Raw genomic sequence first — 17335 nt, 5'->3', positions numbered from 1 at the left:
AGAAGTCCTAGCCCTTCGCGAATGCCAGCCAGGTGTTTGTTTCCACAGCGGTTTCCCCAAACCTCAGCCCTGGAGCTTCTCCTGCACCCTCTAGAAGCTGCTCGCTCACCATCTCCACACCACCAGGTGAGGCTGGCCTCCCAACCCCCTGCAATGAGGTTCTGAGGACTGGAAACAGTACAGCAGGCAGCAAGAGATAGGCTGAGTGAGCGCAGGGCTGAGGTCACAGGAAGGGGCCTATGATGGGTGCTCTTTCTTCAGAGACACGTCATCACAGATTGTTTTGGATCCTCTTGTTTGGACCATTATAAGTTTGGTTTGTTCTTGTGGTCCTGGGGTCCTCACACATGCATTCTGCCACCGAGCTACATCTCCAAGCCTCGTGTGCGTTTCGGTCTCTTCCTTTCTGGGCTGGGCCCAGCCACACCCTCAGGCACCAGAGTACCATGTGGGCAGCCTGCCCTTGTCAGTGCTGGAGGACAAGCCCAGAACCCTATATGCACATATGCTTCCTGGCAATCAAACCTTCAGGTCCCCCGTGACTCAGTTTCCTTATTTGATTTCTATGTGATTCAAAGTTGGCAGGTGAGCAACAACACTGTTTTTGGCTTACAATGGATGGCTCAAGGAGGTTTTGGAGGGGACATGTGAGGAGGGCCAGGGGTTGATGGTAAGGTGACAACTACGGAGCTAGGTGACCGGCATCACTTACCTTTGCTGGCCCGTTGCAGGTTTCGACGCGTGCAGTGGCCCGCAGTCCCCTTTGCCGGGAGGACCACCACAGGTAACGACACACCTGTGCTCCTTCTATACCAGTAGATTTCTTGTTCCTAGCATCCTAGGACTCTCTGTAAGCCCCGAATGAGGGAGGTGGCGGGGTGGTGGGGTGGGGGGAGGGGCGGTACAGTTACATCCTGCCAAGCTTCAAGAGGGAGCAGGCCTCTTCCCACTGCTGCTGACCTGTGTTTTCTTTCTCAGCAAAAGGGGCATGAGGCCGACATCTCCTCATCTCACCTGGGAGAGCCTGTGAGTTTGCGCTTTGGTGCTCTGCAATGATCTGAATGTGGGAAATGTTGTCTCAGAAACCTAGGCTGGCCCCTGGGCAGCCTGCAGATGTGGGGGCCTGGGTGTGAGTAGAGGATGGGTGCCGGGCAAGCAGAAGGTGCCTCTGTCTTCTGAGGTGGAAGTGTGAGAGGGAAAGAGGTAAGGCGCACACCCCAGAAGGGTGATTCTGCACCCCCAAATCCAGCCACAGTCAGACACGAGCTGTTCATCTCAACTCAAGGTGCAGGAAAGCTGGGACTCTCCTACAAATACATAAATAGGCCTCCTGTCCAGGTTCTGAGTCTCCTCAGCCTGCCCCCAGGGTCCTCCTCAGCATGCTCCCAGGGTTCTCCTCAGCCTACCTCCAGGGTCCCAACTCTACCTTGTCTCTTTCAGATTGTCTCCAAAGGGCTAGCCGACCGGAAGCAGAATGACCAGAGGAAAGTGTCTCAAGGCAGACTGGCCCCTCGCTCTCCCACACTGGAGAAATCCAAAGAACTTAGAGTAGAACAAAAGGAAAACTTTGATCCCCTTCAGCATCCGGAGGTGACGCCCATGGCTCAGGCTTCAGGAGCAAGCATCAGTGGGAAAATGGCCCTGAACAGCCCCCAGACTGGCCCTGCTGAGATGGAACTCGGGAGGCAGCTCCAGAAGACAGCCAGGGAAGGCGGCCCTCTGCCCCGAAGTGGAGTCCAAGGATCAGGAGGAACTGTTTCCCCACATCCGCAGGGACAAGGCTCTGCAGGAGAGCCTGTGGGGCTTAAGGCTGGTCCCAAACCTGAGCTGCGGCCCCCTGTGTCCCGCCCCCCTTTGATACGGGGAGTCTCTTGGGACAGCAGCCCTGAAGAACCTGGTCCCCTGCTGCAGAAGGTACTTGCCAAACTGCCTCTGTCAGAGGAAGAGAAGCGGTTTCCAGGCAAAGCCAAGCTAGCCAAGCCGCCTGGGCTCAAAGACTTCCAGATACAAGTACAGCCGGTGCGCATGCAGAAACTGACCAAGCTTCGGGAGGTGGGTTCCTGCCCCGCTGCACAGTGTGGCCATGCCAGGTCCCCCATGAGCTACAGACTTTCGCACTCATGCTGAATTCTGGAATAGGGCAGCTTTGACTTCAAGGAGTCCCAGACTCTTGACCTTGAGAAGCTGGTGCCATCAGTGTTACGACTCTATAGTAGCAGCTTCAGGTGCCTTTTGCTCCTGCTTATAGATAGAAGTCAGCCCAAGACATAGTGGTCACACTTAGCCACACTTCAGGGGAAGTTGGTCATATGGACTCCTTATCCTGAGCTGTCTTCCTCCTCTAACTAGAACTGGTGACAGGAGCCTTTGATGGAGCATCTGGTCATGACCAGGATAAGCAGGCTTTCCTTTTGTAATGGTATTCGGCCTGACTTCTTGGTACCTATTAACCAAGGGCCTTAGACCCAGGAACCACCACGACATTGTCGACACAGGACTGCTCCTCCATGGTGAATTTCTTCCTGTGTCCATGGTGTCCTCAACTTCCACTGGTCATCAAGCTAGGGACAGTGGTCAGTCAGGGGACTGCCCTACTGTACAATGAGTGGTTGTGGAGTGGTAGAGGGAGGCCAGGTTGCAAAAGGGAGGGGTTAATTGGATAAACAAGTCCTGATCCAGTCCCTTCTCTCTCAGAAGGCCAACCTCAATCCAGGTCAGGGACTGGGTTCCTATAGATTAGGGCCTGGAATAGGACAAAGTGCCCTGGATCCTCTACTGAGGGAGTGAGGGAGAGGAAGGAAGCGAGGCTCTTAGCACTCCAGCGCAAATGAGAATATCTGCGTTAGCAAGGACACAGCCTAACAGGCCACTGTGCTGTTCAGACGGCTTCTGTGAGGCTGAGGAAGTGGCTCAGTTGGTAGAGCGTGTGCACGCCAGCACGTACAAAGCCCTGGGTTCTCAGGATCACATAAAACCACGTGTGGTAATAGCTCAGGCCTGTTATCCCAGAACCAAAGAGGTGGAGGCAGGAGGATTAAAAATTCAATGTCATGATCATAGTGGCTTTGAAGCAAGTCAAAGATATATATATATATATATATATATATATATATATATATATATATATATATATTTGTATATAAGATAGATAGATAGATAGATAGATAGATAGATAGATAGATAGATAGATAGATAGATAGAAAATCATCAGATCATTTCTAATGTTTTGGGGTCAAGACTTAGGAAGATTAACAATTCACATAGAACCCCCATCCTCTAATCCAGAACTCAGGGTACCTGGTAGCTTAGAACAAGTCCAGGCAGAATCACCGACCCTGGGCCACATCCCACATCTGTGAAGGCAAGTGGAAATGAAGGGGCAGACATCTCGGGATTCACCTTCATGGATTTCAAATGCTGGGAGAGTAAGCCACCACCCCAGAACTCCCCACCCCCTTTAGGTCACACTCACTCAGCAAAGGAAGTTTCAGAGAGCCTGGCAGTTCATGCCACTGCTGGTCTGGCAGCTGAGCACACACACACACACCTCACGCTGTCCAGTGTGAACACAGCTGATCTGAACCTCTGGCTTGCTGAGTATATCAGCACAGGATGGCCTCGGTTCTCTTTGGAGCCTGAGTATTTTCTGCTGGCATTTTTCTTCCTCTTTTACCCAGAGGCCAGTCACTCAAGTGGCTTCTGTCACCTGGGAGGCTGAAAACCCTTGGATAGCACTAGGGACCAGGAGAAAACTCAGGCATCCCACTAGAGGGCCCTAGTCTGACAGGAATTGGCTTGGAATGAGGATGGCCTACTAGGTCCACCCTCAACCTAGGTCTGCCTGCTTGCTCAGTTCCCCAGGCAACGGCTCTCAGGCCACAAGATCATTGAGGAAGGAGTGTCACTTACATAGAAGAGCAGGGCAGGAAGCTGCTGCCAGCTATAAGTTCTTCAAGACTTACACAGAAGCGGTTGCATGCATATCCAGGACCTTACTGTCCCCAAAGTCCTACACAGTCCCTACACACTTCCCCCACAGTCAGGCTGGGCAGCTCATTTCCCTGAGGCCCAGAGCTCCTTTAATAAGCAAGTCATGTGGGAGGTAGTTCTTAACCCAATGGTGGCATTTCAGGCCCTTTTATGGACGGGGAGAAGACCTTGTGCCCCTCTGGCCTCACCATACCTTGTCATGCCAATTCACCCACTCTGGTCACTGTCCTTGGAAGCCCATATAAGGCTGAGTGGGTACAGAGCCACTGGGGACAAAGAAAAGTGTCTAGCCTGGTGGCGTCATCTGAATTGTGTTTCTTCCTCTTCTCACCAAAGGAGCATATCATGATGAGAAACCAGAACCTGGTGGGGTTCAAGCTTCCCGAACTGAGTGAGGCTGCGGAGCAGGACAAAGGTAGGTTGCTGGGGCCTGCTTGCCCTCCCTCCCTGCCTACCCTCTCTGCCGCCCTCCCTGTCTGCCCTCCCTGCCTGCCCTCCCTGCCTACTCTCTCTACTCTCCCGCCCTGTCTGCCCTCCATGCTCACTCTCCCTGTCTGCCCTCCCTGTCTGCCCTCCCTGTCTGCCCTCCCTGTCTGCCCTCCCTGCCTGCCCTCCCTGCCTACTCTTTCTACTCTCCCGCCCTGTCTGCCCTCCATGCTCACTCTCCCTGTCTGCCCTCCCTGTCTGCCCTCCCTGCCTGCCCTCCCTGCCTGCCCTCCCTGCCTGCCCTCCCTGCCTGCCCTCCCTGTCTGCCCTCCCTGTCTGCCCTCCCTGTCTGCCCTCCCTGCCTGCCCTCCCTGCCTGCCCTCCCTGCCTGCCCTCCCTGCCTGCCCTCCCTGCCTGCCCTCCCTGCCTGCTCTCCCTGCCTGCCCTCCCTGCCTGCTCTCCCAGGACTGGTTAGCCCACTGAGTCGAGAGCATTTTAAGTGTGAACAGTGGATTTCCCATCAGTATTTGTGCACAAACTGAGGGAAGCCGATTGACTAGCCCACTGAGGCAGAGCATGCCCAAGTCTGTCTCCTTCCTGCCACTACCACCCCTAGGCCTGCTAGTGACAGTGGGTCTGGAAAGCGCCCGAGGTTTGAACTTTTGACATTGCCTTTCCCCTCGCACCCAGGAAGCCACCCAAATAGTTCGGTTCCTCTTTTCAAGACACCAGAGCTCCCTCTTTCTAATCTGCTGTCACCACCAAGTCCATAACCCAGCCCTGCCCTGCTGGGTGGCCTCACATCCCTTCCTCCAAGGCTTTGCTCTCTGCTGCCCCCACACTCTACCACACTTCTCTGAAAATGAGGCAAGAGGCCGGACCCTCCCTGTTCCTGCCTTAGTCTGTTCCTCCTGAGCTCTCGAATGCCGCAGTATGAGCCACAGCTGTTCATCCTGCCTCTGCCGCTGGCCGAACAAGCCACCTGGTGTCACTGGACCCAATCCCAGCCCTCACCCGCATCCCCACCTTGTAACACGGGGCCATTGTAGTTGCTGCAAACCTTATCAAGAAGAGCACATGAACTAAACTCTATTTACAATGTGCCTAGAGCAGTACGTGGTACATCAGGATCCCTAAAGGAGGGGCCCCAAGAGCCAGTATTTCTGTCTGGGGCTACATCTCTGTGTACACATGTGTGTCTGCACACATATTGTAGGTGCCATGCTTACAATGGTGCTGGGCACTAACAGGCCCAGAATAAGCATTTATGAAGGAACAAATGGATGAGGTTGTAAGAGTTCACAGAGGAGTTTCTGAGGCAGTTGCGTAAAAGCAACCTTAACCAGAGTGCTTCATGATGGTCAAAAGAATGAAGGTGTTCGGAGAGATGCTTCTAGAAGGGCGGGCTCTCTGTCCTTCCCTCTTCCCCAGGCCGGTACCCCCGTAAACACTCACGGCCTTGCCTCTGTGCTTTGTATATGCTCTGTTGCCATCCCCTTCCCCTCTGAATCCGTGTAGCTGTGGTGAAGCAGCGGGCAAGTCCGCCTGCTCTCAGATGCCCCCTTTCCTTGCTTATTTGGTATTGATGTTTACAGCTCATCTTTGCTTCCATTGGTATTTGTTAAGTGGTGACATATAGAATGTTATGTATAACGTATACATAGAATTAACTTTTCCATTTTAATAATTTTCAGCCCGTGGTTCAGTGGCTTTCAGTCCAGTCGTGGTATACTGTGCAGCTGTCCTCACTGTCTAACCTTTTCATTGTCCTTTTCATTGTCCTCAGTTGCAATTTCACACCCATGAGACGCCAGCTGCCCATGCCCCCTCCCCCAGCCCATTGCTACCACCATTCTGCTTCCCGTTTCCGTGCCTTGTGCCTTCTCTAGGTCCCTCACATAAATGAAGCCATACACTGTTTGCCCTACTTCTTTTTAATGCCATTCCAGTGAATTCTCTCTAGCATTTTGCAGACTCAAAGTCATTTGAGACTCAGATTTAATCTTCTCCCAGGAAACTAAGAGGAGGAATTTTTGCTTTCATCTTACCATTAGAGAAGCTGAGGCCCAAAGAGCTTCTGACCTTGTCACATGGTTTTGCCTTCACAGGAAAACTTCTGAAACACGTTTTAGCTTCATTTCATTTTAGACAAACTAATCCAGAGGAGGCCAGCTTATGGGGAGCAGGGTGGTGACTCCTGGACCACTTTCTGGAAACTTCTGCCTTTCTCCTGTGAGCACTAGTGGGCCCAGGCTTCATGGAGCGCCTCTGGAAAGGCACACTTCCCCTCACATTGTCCATGGCTGGTGTCTGTCATCTAATTGATTGCCACATGAGCTTATTCTGGGTATCACTGCCAGTGAAAAGTTCTGGGCTGAAACACCATGACTAACACCTACTCAATGCTAGCCAGGCTCCCAGCAGTACAATCTCCAGGAAAACAGTTTTAAATGACTGAATTACTTTTTAAAAAAATTAATTAACCATCTTGAGCCAGGTGTGGTGGCAAATGCCTTTAATCCCAGCTCTTGGGAGGCAGAGGGGGAAGATCTCTGTGAGTTCGAGGTCAACCTGCTCTACAGTCCTCAACCAGGACAGCCAGGGCTGTGTAGCGAGACCCTCTTAAAAAGCCAGAACAAACAAACAAGCAAACAAATAAACAAACCATCTTGGAACTAGGGAGATGGCTCAGGGGTAAGCGTGCTTACTCTACAAACATGAGGATCTGAGTTTGGGTTCCCAGCACCAACATAAAAAGCCAGTTGTAGCCACAGCGCATGCCTGTAACAGCAGAGCCATGAGGGGTGGAGACAGGAGGACTAACGTGGTTTGTTGACTGTCATCTCACCTCCAGAAACCATAAGGTGTAAGGCAAAGAGCAACAGAGCAAGAGCACTCGGCATCTTTCTCTGCCCTCTGTACATATACATAGGTATAAACCACATAAATTTATAAATACACATACCACAAAACATTAACCGTACTTAGAGGTATCCTTCTAAATATGTATTTCTTCACTTTTTTTTTATCAAAACACTAGAAAAACCTCTGAAGATTTTTTATACATGATGCTGGAGAGATGATTTAGCAGTTAAGAGTACTTGTGGGTTTATCTGACAGCTCCTAACTGTCTGTAACTCCAGTTCCAGGGCGCCAACACCTCTCCTAGCCTCATCCAACACCAGGCACATATATGGTCCACATGCATGTAAACCACTCACACACATACAATAAAGAAATCCTTTAGGCAGCTTTTATACATAGCCCATCACAGCTTTATTATTCTTTCCTGTGTTTATCATTTTTCCAAAGTCAGTTTGATGGTAAAGATATAGTTTTGTATCTAATTTATCTTTTGATCATAACTAAGGAAAGCTATAATTATAACTACCTAGTCTTCAACTCCATCAAAGACTCCAGAAGGATATGATATTACCTAAGTAAACAGGAAGTGCATTGAAAGCAACTTCCAAAACTCTAATAAGTGACAGAGACATCTTGCTGCCCGAACAGTCACCCAAAGTTCTTCTGTAACATTGGGACATCCATCTTCATCCTATAGGCCTAGAGTGTCTGACAGACTTCAGTGAAACAGAAAATTTGAAACTCTCCTGCCTTTATTGTCAGTTTGTCAGTCATTTTCCCCTGTGTCCTGCAGAATGTCTGGCAGACTCTTTCGTGAAGCAGGAACTCTGAAGGACTGCCTCACCTTGTTTTGGCAAGTTCAGCAGTCATTTTCCTGTGGGTCTTCATGTTCACTGTATACAGCACATTGCCAAGCAGTCCAGTCAAGAGCAGTTTCTTGCCAAAATGGCTAGTCTTGCAACATTGAAAGCAAACTCCACAGAGAGCTTCTTTGATGCCCACCATCCTCTTGAAGCAATTGGTACTGCCAGGAATGGATGTCTCACATCCAAAAAATTTTAAGTTATTAAAACATTTTAAATGGCCATATTCTGTAGGTCTTTGAAGTGTTTAAAGATTATCTATTCATCTGAAATATATCTCTGTATATCTAGAAAACCTAACTAACATGACTATAAGTTTGACTATTAGAGAAAACTATTAATTTGTATTTCTTAACTATACATTACATTTTAAATGCCCTGCATAAGCATAATACCTTAACCAAGAGTAGAATATATATATTATAACAAAATTGATCTTAAATTTGTGTCAGTAAACCAAAATCCATACCTATTTATTTTGAGATCAACAGTTGTTTTTTGCATTAAAGTAGATTCAATAATCTACCTTTCTCCATCATTTCTATCTCTTTCCTGAGCCGTCTTTCCAGTCTCAAATGTTTAAAAACTTTTGAGCTTATTATATGTGTGTATGTGCATACATGATATACTTGTGTTTATTTTGCTAATACCACTGACTTCATCTTTTTGTTGCTGTTGTATTTTGTTTTTTTGACATGAGCTCTTACTGTGTAGCCTGAAACTCTTTATTTAGACTGATATTATTAGAACAGTGGTCTTGAATGCCCTCTGAGCTTCATTTTAAGATATAGGTATTTTAAGACTTAAGAGTTCATTACTCCAAAAGCACTTTAACAGTGTTTGTATTTCTTTGTTATATATATGCAGGAACAGGGGTCCTATTTGTTGTTGTTGTTATGTTTATTTTCTTTTGTTTTATATTGTTTTAGTGGGTGGTTTTGTTGTTCTTTTCATTCCTTCCTTCCCAATTTTCTTTTTGTGATAAAGTCTCATTCTATAGCCTGAACTGACCTGGAACTAGCAATCCTTAAGCCTCAGCCTCCTGAATGCTGAGATTACAGATATGTGCCACCATACCCAGCTTGGCTCTGTTTCGTTCTGGTCAAGATGGCACATTTTAATCATGGCTTTAATGAGACTACGCTCTATTGTGTAGTGGGATTAGTCTTCCCTTGCTACTTTTCTTCTACAATGTATTTGTTAATATTCTAGACAGAATCAAATCAAAGATCATACAATAAGCAAGGAGCTAGGAGATAGGAATCTTATGCACAGGAAGTTAATGGGGTTTTACGTTCCTGACATCTACATGCCTCCTCCACATTTGAATTTCCACCATCTTGTACACCTTGCATGCTGGACTCAGCAGGACAGTCCAAGTTTTATTTGCTTTCCTATTTATAAACCATTAGTTTACTAACACTCACTTCTCAATTGGATCTATTCAGGTATTTCTTTCATCTCTTCCAGAGTGTTTAATGTTCTGTGCATATGGCTCCTGCTACATTCTGCGTTACTTTGTTTCTCTTGTTTCTTGGTCACCATGACTCTAAGTTCACTGGATTTTCTGATTGATCACTAATGGTGCAGATGAATGTGGCTTGGTGATGCATACTTCCTGTACAATAGATATTGCCATTGAATGATAGAATGCTAACTCCAGCCATTGTTAGAGTGACAGAAACTGGAGTGATCGCTACACGTTGGACGCTATGCTGAGTATCTGACCCTGTTAGACTCAGCGCTCACAATAACCATGAGAAGCAGCCTTACTCTAGTCAAGGGACAACACAGAGGTTGAGGCTTATGAAGGCCGTGGTGGTGTCTTTGAACTGCAGAAGCAGGATCAGAATCCAGATGTGTCTAACTTCTAAGACTTTTGACCCCTTTGCAGAACAGCTTTCCTTTTTGAATTTACAGCTCAACCTCCTGTTACTTTTATTTTCTCTGGTTCACCACGTCTTAGTTGTCCTCCTGTGCATGGGAGGCGACTTGCGTCTCTGCACCCCCGTGTGCATTAGTAACTTGGCAACATTCTCAAGCTTGACAATAGAGATAACGAGAACATTTTGTCTTGTTTCTGTTTTTGAGTGAATTTTAGTGTGCTTATTTTTCTCTCAAGAGTCATGCTTCTTATTAAATAAATGTACTATTTAAAATATATTTCTATGATCTGATATAAAGTATATGTAATAATTATAAAGCATGGTATTGTCTAGGGTCTCTCTGTCACTGTGATAAAACACAGACCAGAACAACTTGGGAGCAGAAAGGGTTTATTCAGCGTCTATGTCCTGATCACAGGCCATCATTTAGGAAAGTCTGAGCAGGAACTGAAACAGGAGCAGAGGCAGGAACCATGGAGGAAAGCTGCTGGCTTTGTTAAGCTTGTTTTCCTATACCAGTGAGGATCACAGTGGGCTAGACCTTCCCACATCTACCATGAATCATAAAAATGCCCCTCAGAGATGTCCGCAGGAAAGTCTGATAAAGATAATTTATCTGCTGAGATTCCCTCTTCTTAGATATGGCTCATTTGTGTTGAGATGAAAAAACTAACCAGCCCAGGTACTATTTAAACCTTTTATTTTATATATAATTATATAGTTAAAATTATTATATAATTTAAAAGTTTTACATATGTTTCTTTCCCAAGTCTTAAAATTAGTGTTGGAATCTATCAAATATATTCGTTGAACAGATTACATACCTAATTCAATTTATTTAGTGATTTTCCATTTCTTTCTTTTTTATGGGTATTTTTATATTTTCTTTTATAGACACCACCCAGGTCTGTGTCTGTGTTTGTTTTGAAATATCTGCAACTTTTCTTGGATTGGTTAAAATAAAATCTAAACTGTTGGTGCCCAGGAACTCCAGACTGTATTATCATCCTCTCTTCAGTTGTAATTCCAGAGTATTACAACTGAATGGCTGGCTTGGCTCCACCCAGCCATCCGGGGACGCTTTTCTGCTCTTTTCACTGGGCTCTTGGGCAGCCTTGGAGTCCCGTGAGAGGAGAAAGAGCGGGAGATTCCAGATCAGGGCGTGGACTGTAATGCCCTCTTCCTGCTTCAGCCCTGTAGTGGCAGCACGGACAGCAAAGGAAGCTGGGAGTGCGGCTGCCAGCCTGGTAGCTGTTCCTGTGCCACATTCAGACTCCTTCCATGTGGACAGATTTAGTGGCTGGCTAGGCACCTGCCACAGCATCCTGTCAACTTAACCACATACCTAGACAGTTTCTCACTTGATGCCTATGCAGCTTTAAATCTTTAAAGTACAGATTAAACTGATATATACTTATTTCGCATCTTTTCTCTCTACTATAAACAATGGTAAACGGATGTTCTCTTACATATTATAGGAATGCTTATTTTCTAGGAAAAGTCATCCTGTAAGTAAAACGAGTAAACTAAAAGGTTTACACATGCATGTGTGTGAGTTGTGTGTGCCTAGTCAAACTTTCCCACAAATTATGTTAATCTAGATATACGCAGCCTGTAGCAAAATCTCACTATCTAATATTAATGGTCAATCACTGAGTTTTATGAATAGGTAGTGAATTTAACTGTTGTAAGCACCCAGTTTTAAAAAGAAAACTATGCTGGAGAGTTGGTTCAGTGGGCAAAGTGCTTGCTGTGTAAGTGTGGGTACCTATCCCCTGTCATTCGTGCACACACACACACACACACACACACACACACACACACACGCATGCATGTACACACACATTCATGTACACATGTACAAAACATTTTAAAAGGAAAACAAAATTAACCCCAGTGGGTGTTCAATAAATGAACACCTCCTTCTGTGTTCTCTCAGGCCTAGGGTGTGGGTGACTAGAAGTTTTGGTTCCTTCATTTGCTGGTGCTATGCTTTGGGTGGCTTTCCTATTCTTTTGGCACTTCAGTTTGCCTGCCTCTGCAGTAGGGATAATTATGGCCCCTGCAGCTTTCACTACACAGGTGTCCTGTTCTGTGGATCCTAGTCTTTGGTTCAGTTAGAACCTGACATTTATTGTGATGACTGTTGCTGGCCCATGGAACTCTATCTTGTCAACCATGTGGGACAGGACAGCGTTGGGCAGCAACCATCTACAGACCCCTTCCCACCCTCTACCCAGAACAAAAGAATTAGGAGCGCTCTGAGCTCTGGTTCAGAGAATATTTCCAGGCTCGACTTGAATCTCTAATGAGGCTTGTTGGCCGTTCTTGGGAGACAAGATAGGTCCTTATCAGAGCATTCTGGGGTTTTCAGAAGCTTAGCTCTTTCAGTTTCTGAGGATTTCTTTTCCTAATAAATCCAACCTTCCCAACTATTCAACCTGTTCCCTTCTCAGGAAACATTCTACACAATGCATTGCTCTTTGGTCATTATTCCAAGACAAAGATAAGAGGCTGCTATGGGCCACTCCTTGGTTATTGTCTGGGGGTATGATACAAAAGTGGGAGCTCAGACCATACCAACAAGGAGATGGCCTTGTCCCAGCAGCCACTAGTGTTTCAGGTGTCTCCTAGTGGGACCTTTAGTCCACATTCTCCACTCCTTGACAGCCCACACCACATCCAGAGTCTCTGAAGCACACTTCTGATGTGGAGGCCCCACTCTGCTTGCAGGAGGAGCCCTGGACCCTCGAGGGCCCTCACGGCTCTGTGGTTAGTGCCTCTCACCTCCTGAGCATTGTCTAGAGCCCTCTCTCCAGCTGTCCACATTGGCCTTTCCTTCTGCAGCTCCTCTGTCCTCCATCTCTCAGCTGAGAACACACGTTCCTCTCTTTATGGAGGGTTTCTTCTCTTCTTTGTCCACTGAGCTGCCATCTTGAATTCTCCTCTAATTAATCTCCATCCTCTTAAGCAGTAAGAGGGAGAGCCGTATGATGGTTTTGCTCAGTAAGGACTCTGTCTTTAGCTCCAAGCCCTCCTTGCCTGGGACATAGTAATTATTCAACAATTAGGGAAATAACTCATGAATGAATGGACTTACCTTCACTATCTATGCGAGGAAATCCAAAGGTCGACAGAGTCATTAGAATATATCACAACACAACTTTAACATTTGATGCTATCTGAGGGGTGGTCGGATGTCTGAATCAGGATATCTGGATGGTCCTTCTGCATACCCCGAGGTTGGGCCAGTCTGATGTCTCACACAAGGAAGATACCTTCCTGAGAAGACAGATGCAAAGAAATTCATTCTAACCAGTGGCTTTAGCCTTGGAAGATAGAAGAGAGAAAAAATTACCTTGTTGCACCAAAAGGCCATTTTCCACAAATACAGAAGGGGTAGGGAGGAAGGGGAGAGAGTATACTAGAGGTACCTTTCAAAATAAAAATATTACAATTTAATTGAATTTGAGTTAAAGTGAAGTGAAACTGTGCAACTTGCTGAATCTCTGTAATTACTTCCTCCAAAGAGAAGAAATTAGTTTTGACAATGTATTAGGAAATACATACATTAAGGGTTTAGAGTTGTGGTGGATTTTTCTGGCATTGATGCTTTGGTTTTGAATAATAACTGTTCTAAATTCTTTACCCAGCATAGTTTGGGTCACATATGGCAAGACACGCAGACCCAGAAATAATTGTCAGGAGAGAAGTTTATATCATGGATTCCCTAGCATAGAAGGAACAGTATTACCAGGGTCAAGAGGGAAAGGACCAGGGTCAGTCCGGAGGTAGAAGGTGGACAAGAAGTGATCTTGCTCCTTTACTGGGGTTTTCATGGTAAGGGGTGGGCTAAGCAGAGTCGGTACCCTGAGCAAGCTTAGGATCAGATTGTCGGAGTAATCTTAGCGGACTCTGGAAAGGAGAGAGGTGTCTGAGTGTTGGATGCATGGTGAGGTAGGGCGAGGATGAATATTGACCTGGTGTATGAGAGATGGAGAAAGCAGATGGCTGGGAATATAAGTCCTAGACTGGCTGGATTGGTTTAGATGTCAAAGGGACACTCAGAGGAGAGGATTCCCTGGAATGAGATAGCCTGGGAGAGGCAGTCTTTCCCAGATTAAAAAGACCTCAAAAGTGGAGCACCAGAAAAGCAACAAGAGCAGAACATCTCGTTAAGCATTTTCCTTGTCTGCGGTATCTTCCTGCTTTCCTGTCTCTGCCTGTCTAAATGTTGAATTCTTCTTTGTATGTCGTCCAGGTTATAAGATTTACATTCTACTCTGCAACCAGTTTTGACAGTGGTCCAGCTGTCCAGCTGTGGACTTGATTAAAAGGGTTTCACGCTTACCACTAGTTCCTTCCTTGTGGCTGACCATGCCTAAGCATTTTATTTTGATTTATGTTTGGTTTAGCTGTTGTTCATCATCTAGTGGTCTCTCTGGGAAGCACCAGAGGTGTTCTGTGTCCCCAGTTGTAGCACATTTGACAATGCTGTCTTATTTAGCAATAAGCTGCATAGCTATAGAAGGCTTGGTCAACTCCTTCCTGTGCACCGTTGTCATCCCGCCGTGTTCAGTGCTGTAGAGACGTCCAACGCTAGCTGGTTTCCGGTGTCCCTTGGCCCTCATGGTCCCTGTAGGTGTCTTTTTCTGTTAAGAATAACAGCAGTAGCATTTCTTTATAGACATGACTTAAAAACAAAACATCACATGCATAGTCAATCTCCAAGTTCATCTCCGCTTCACTGAGGACAATTTTTTCCCATTATGTCTTTGAATAGCTTATTGAAATGGTCAGTAGGGCTCAACTTAGGATCCACCTCCTTCCATCTATCCTTTATGATAATTCAATCCCTCTTAACCGCCATACTAACTCAAGTAAAATCATATATATTTCCTCATTTTTCAATATACTGACTAGTTCTATTTTCAATTTCTTATTCATTCTGCGCTTGGTCTCTTTGTTTCCTTAAATAGGAATTGTTTGATCTTCTTGTCGTGTTCTGGTTTTTTATTTTGATGTTTTCTTCAGATTCTAATTCCTCCTAGAGTTACGCATTTACAGTATGTATTTTTGCACAGAAATGCAGTTTTGCATTTTTCTGTGTTTCTTGCATCTCTGAGTCCATCCTGACATCTGCCTCCTGTGTGTTTCCATTCTTCCTTCCCTTCTACCTTCCGTCTTTCCTTCCTCTTTTAACCCTAGTATTTTTGTCTGGTTGCCATGTCATTGATTTTCATTTCAATTCTTTCTGATCTGGTCATTTCTACCTGGGTTTCCCCTCTCCTCTTTATGTGTGTGGCAGGTTAATTTCATTCCCTGCCTCCTGCCTCTGCTCGGCTCTCTGTCCTCCTTTTCCTCGGGAGTTTAGTAGCACACTGGGTGCTCTTGTGTGCGTCTGTGCTGCTCGGGTGGGAAGGAAAGAGAAGCGCAGACAAAGCTGTGAGTGGCGGCTTTTGTAGGACTGGCTTTCTGCTTCAGAGTTCAAAACTTGAGTTTATTGTGCCCAATTGGGATATTTCTGCTACCACTGCTGGGGATTGGTGGGGTTTGGAACCCAATTTAGGACAGAATTATAGCAAGAGTTTAAGCAGGTGTCTATACTTGACCCAACCTTTTCCAGGAGTCATTCGCTCTTCTGCCCAGCAAAGGGAGGGAAAGACAGACAAAATCCCCAGACTTTGGCCACTCTGCTGTTTTCTAGAAGTAGGACCTATAGGCATGGGTAGCTTCGTTAGGAGCTTTCCATGTCTCCTGCCACTCACTCACTCCATCAGAAGAGCGTCAAAGGTGAGGGCACCACATTCATTTCTAGGAAATTCTTGTTTTTAGCCATTTTTTTAGCACTGACTTTTCCTGTATTTGAATGTTGTTGCATGTAGAGATGGTTTTTTATTTGTTTGTGTGTATGGTTGTTAATTTGGTTACATTCAGGAAGATGGTGTTTAATTCTGGTATCCAGTTATGGGACTGCTTTTTTTTTTTTTTTGGTTTTTCGAGACAGGGTTTCTCTGTGGTTTTGGAGCCTGTCCTGGAACTAGCTCTGTAGATCAGGCTGGTCTTGAACTCACAGAGATCCGCCTGCCTCTGCCTCCCAAGTGCTGGGATTAAAGGCGTGCGCCACCACCGCCCAGCTGGGACTGCTTTTTTACAGGGGCTGGAAGTCTGAATTAATTTCTTTACCCCTTTCCATCTTCTTTCTTCTTCTTCCTCCTCAACTTAAAGGCCTTCTTTAGAGGGACACCTCGAGTGTGTTCTTCACGTGACGTTAGAGTTGATCTTTTAGTTACCCACACTTTCAGGTGCGCCTTGCCTGCCTGGTTCTCCACTGTGCATGGTGGAAGTGCGTGAATACATACATAAGACCACAGGTGGCAGCTTTGCCACCTGACACGTGGAACTGTCAGTGAGCAATAAATGCCAGCAGAAAACCCGAGCATTGACTGAGAGCTACAGGAACATCTAGTCTAATGTTTTACCTAGAATGCACTGCTGGCTGTTCTGTCCCCAAAAGATGGCCCTGTAGCCTTCATTTGAGTAACTGAAATAATAGGCATTTTGTTATTGAAAGGAGCGAACTGTTTAAAACTTATTTAATGGGAACCTAAGTGTGCTCTTCCCCTCCCTGCTTGGTCTCCCTTAATGATAGGAATCCCAGCCTTAACTCCCATTTAATTATTGCTACAACTCTGCTTTCAGTCCTGATCTCTAGCCTGACCTGCAATTCTGAAAAATGGACAAACAAGTTTGGAACACTGCTAGGCCTGGAAGACAGGAAAAAACAGGAGTAGATTGCTGCCTGTAAACCCAGAACGCTCACTGTACAGGATAGGGATCCTGCACTGGCACAGATGAAAGAGACCCGAGGCTTTGACTTCACTCTGAACGTGCTGTGGGTACACAGTAGATCACAGCCAGTCTGTCTTGTGTGGATGTGAAGGTTAATGCCAAGGGTGTTGGCCATTGTCCTGTGTTGACCTTGCTGGAGAACATCCGGGTCTCTCAGACAGCAACACAGCAGATGTATAGACAAGGGATGGTGCCTGGAGACCATGCATATGGGATTCCCTAGAGAGCGATGGGGAAATAGGGGACAGATCCAGGAAAGGGCTGGTTTGCTGAGGTACAAGAGCTGTTCAAGCAGAAGAGAGATTTATGGTTTGCTTTCTCTGTTTCCCGGATACAATCCTGCATCATTTCAGAAGGCAGCAAAGGCTGTTTGTTGACTCTGTTGACTAGCAGACATCCGTAGTTTTCATATCTGTGACAGGGCTGACGACCTTAGCCTTATCCTGGAAAATA

At 46.2% G+C, this 17335-nt stretch overlaps 1 protein-coding gene across 4 annotated transcripts in view; it reads left to right on the top strand.

Annotated features, from left to right (window-relative positions):
- Window positions 1–17335, top strand: part of Irag1 (inositol 1,4,5-triphosphate receptor associated 1) — a 110487-nt gene that overhangs the window by 59053 nt on the left and 34099 nt on the right. For all 4 annotated transcript variants that reach the window (XM_075971895.1, XM_075971896.1, XM_075971897.1 and 1 more), the window contains 5 exons: window positions 49–126; window positions 732–784; window positions 979–1026; window positions 1441–2052; window positions 4327–4405. In XM_075971895.1, coding sequence (XP_075828010.1) covers window positions 49–126; window positions 732–784; window positions 979–1026; window positions 1441–2052; window positions 4327–4405 — 870 coding nt within the window. The remainder of the gene's footprint in view (window positions 1–48; window positions 127–731; window positions 785–978; window positions 1027–1440; window positions 2053–4326; window positions 4406–17335) is intronic.

Source organism: Microtus pennsylvanicus, chromosome 5, assembly GCF_037038515.1.
Source record: "Microtus pennsylvanicus isolate mMicPen1 chromosome 5, mMicPen1.hap1, whole genome shotgun sequence".
In the NCBI taxonomy this organism is placed as follows: domain Eukaryota; kingdom Metazoa; phylum Chordata; class Mammalia; order Rodentia; family Cricetidae; genus Microtus; species Microtus pennsylvanicus.
Note: the sequence above shows the minus strand (reverse complement) of the source record. Positions and strands in the feature narration are given on the sequence as shown.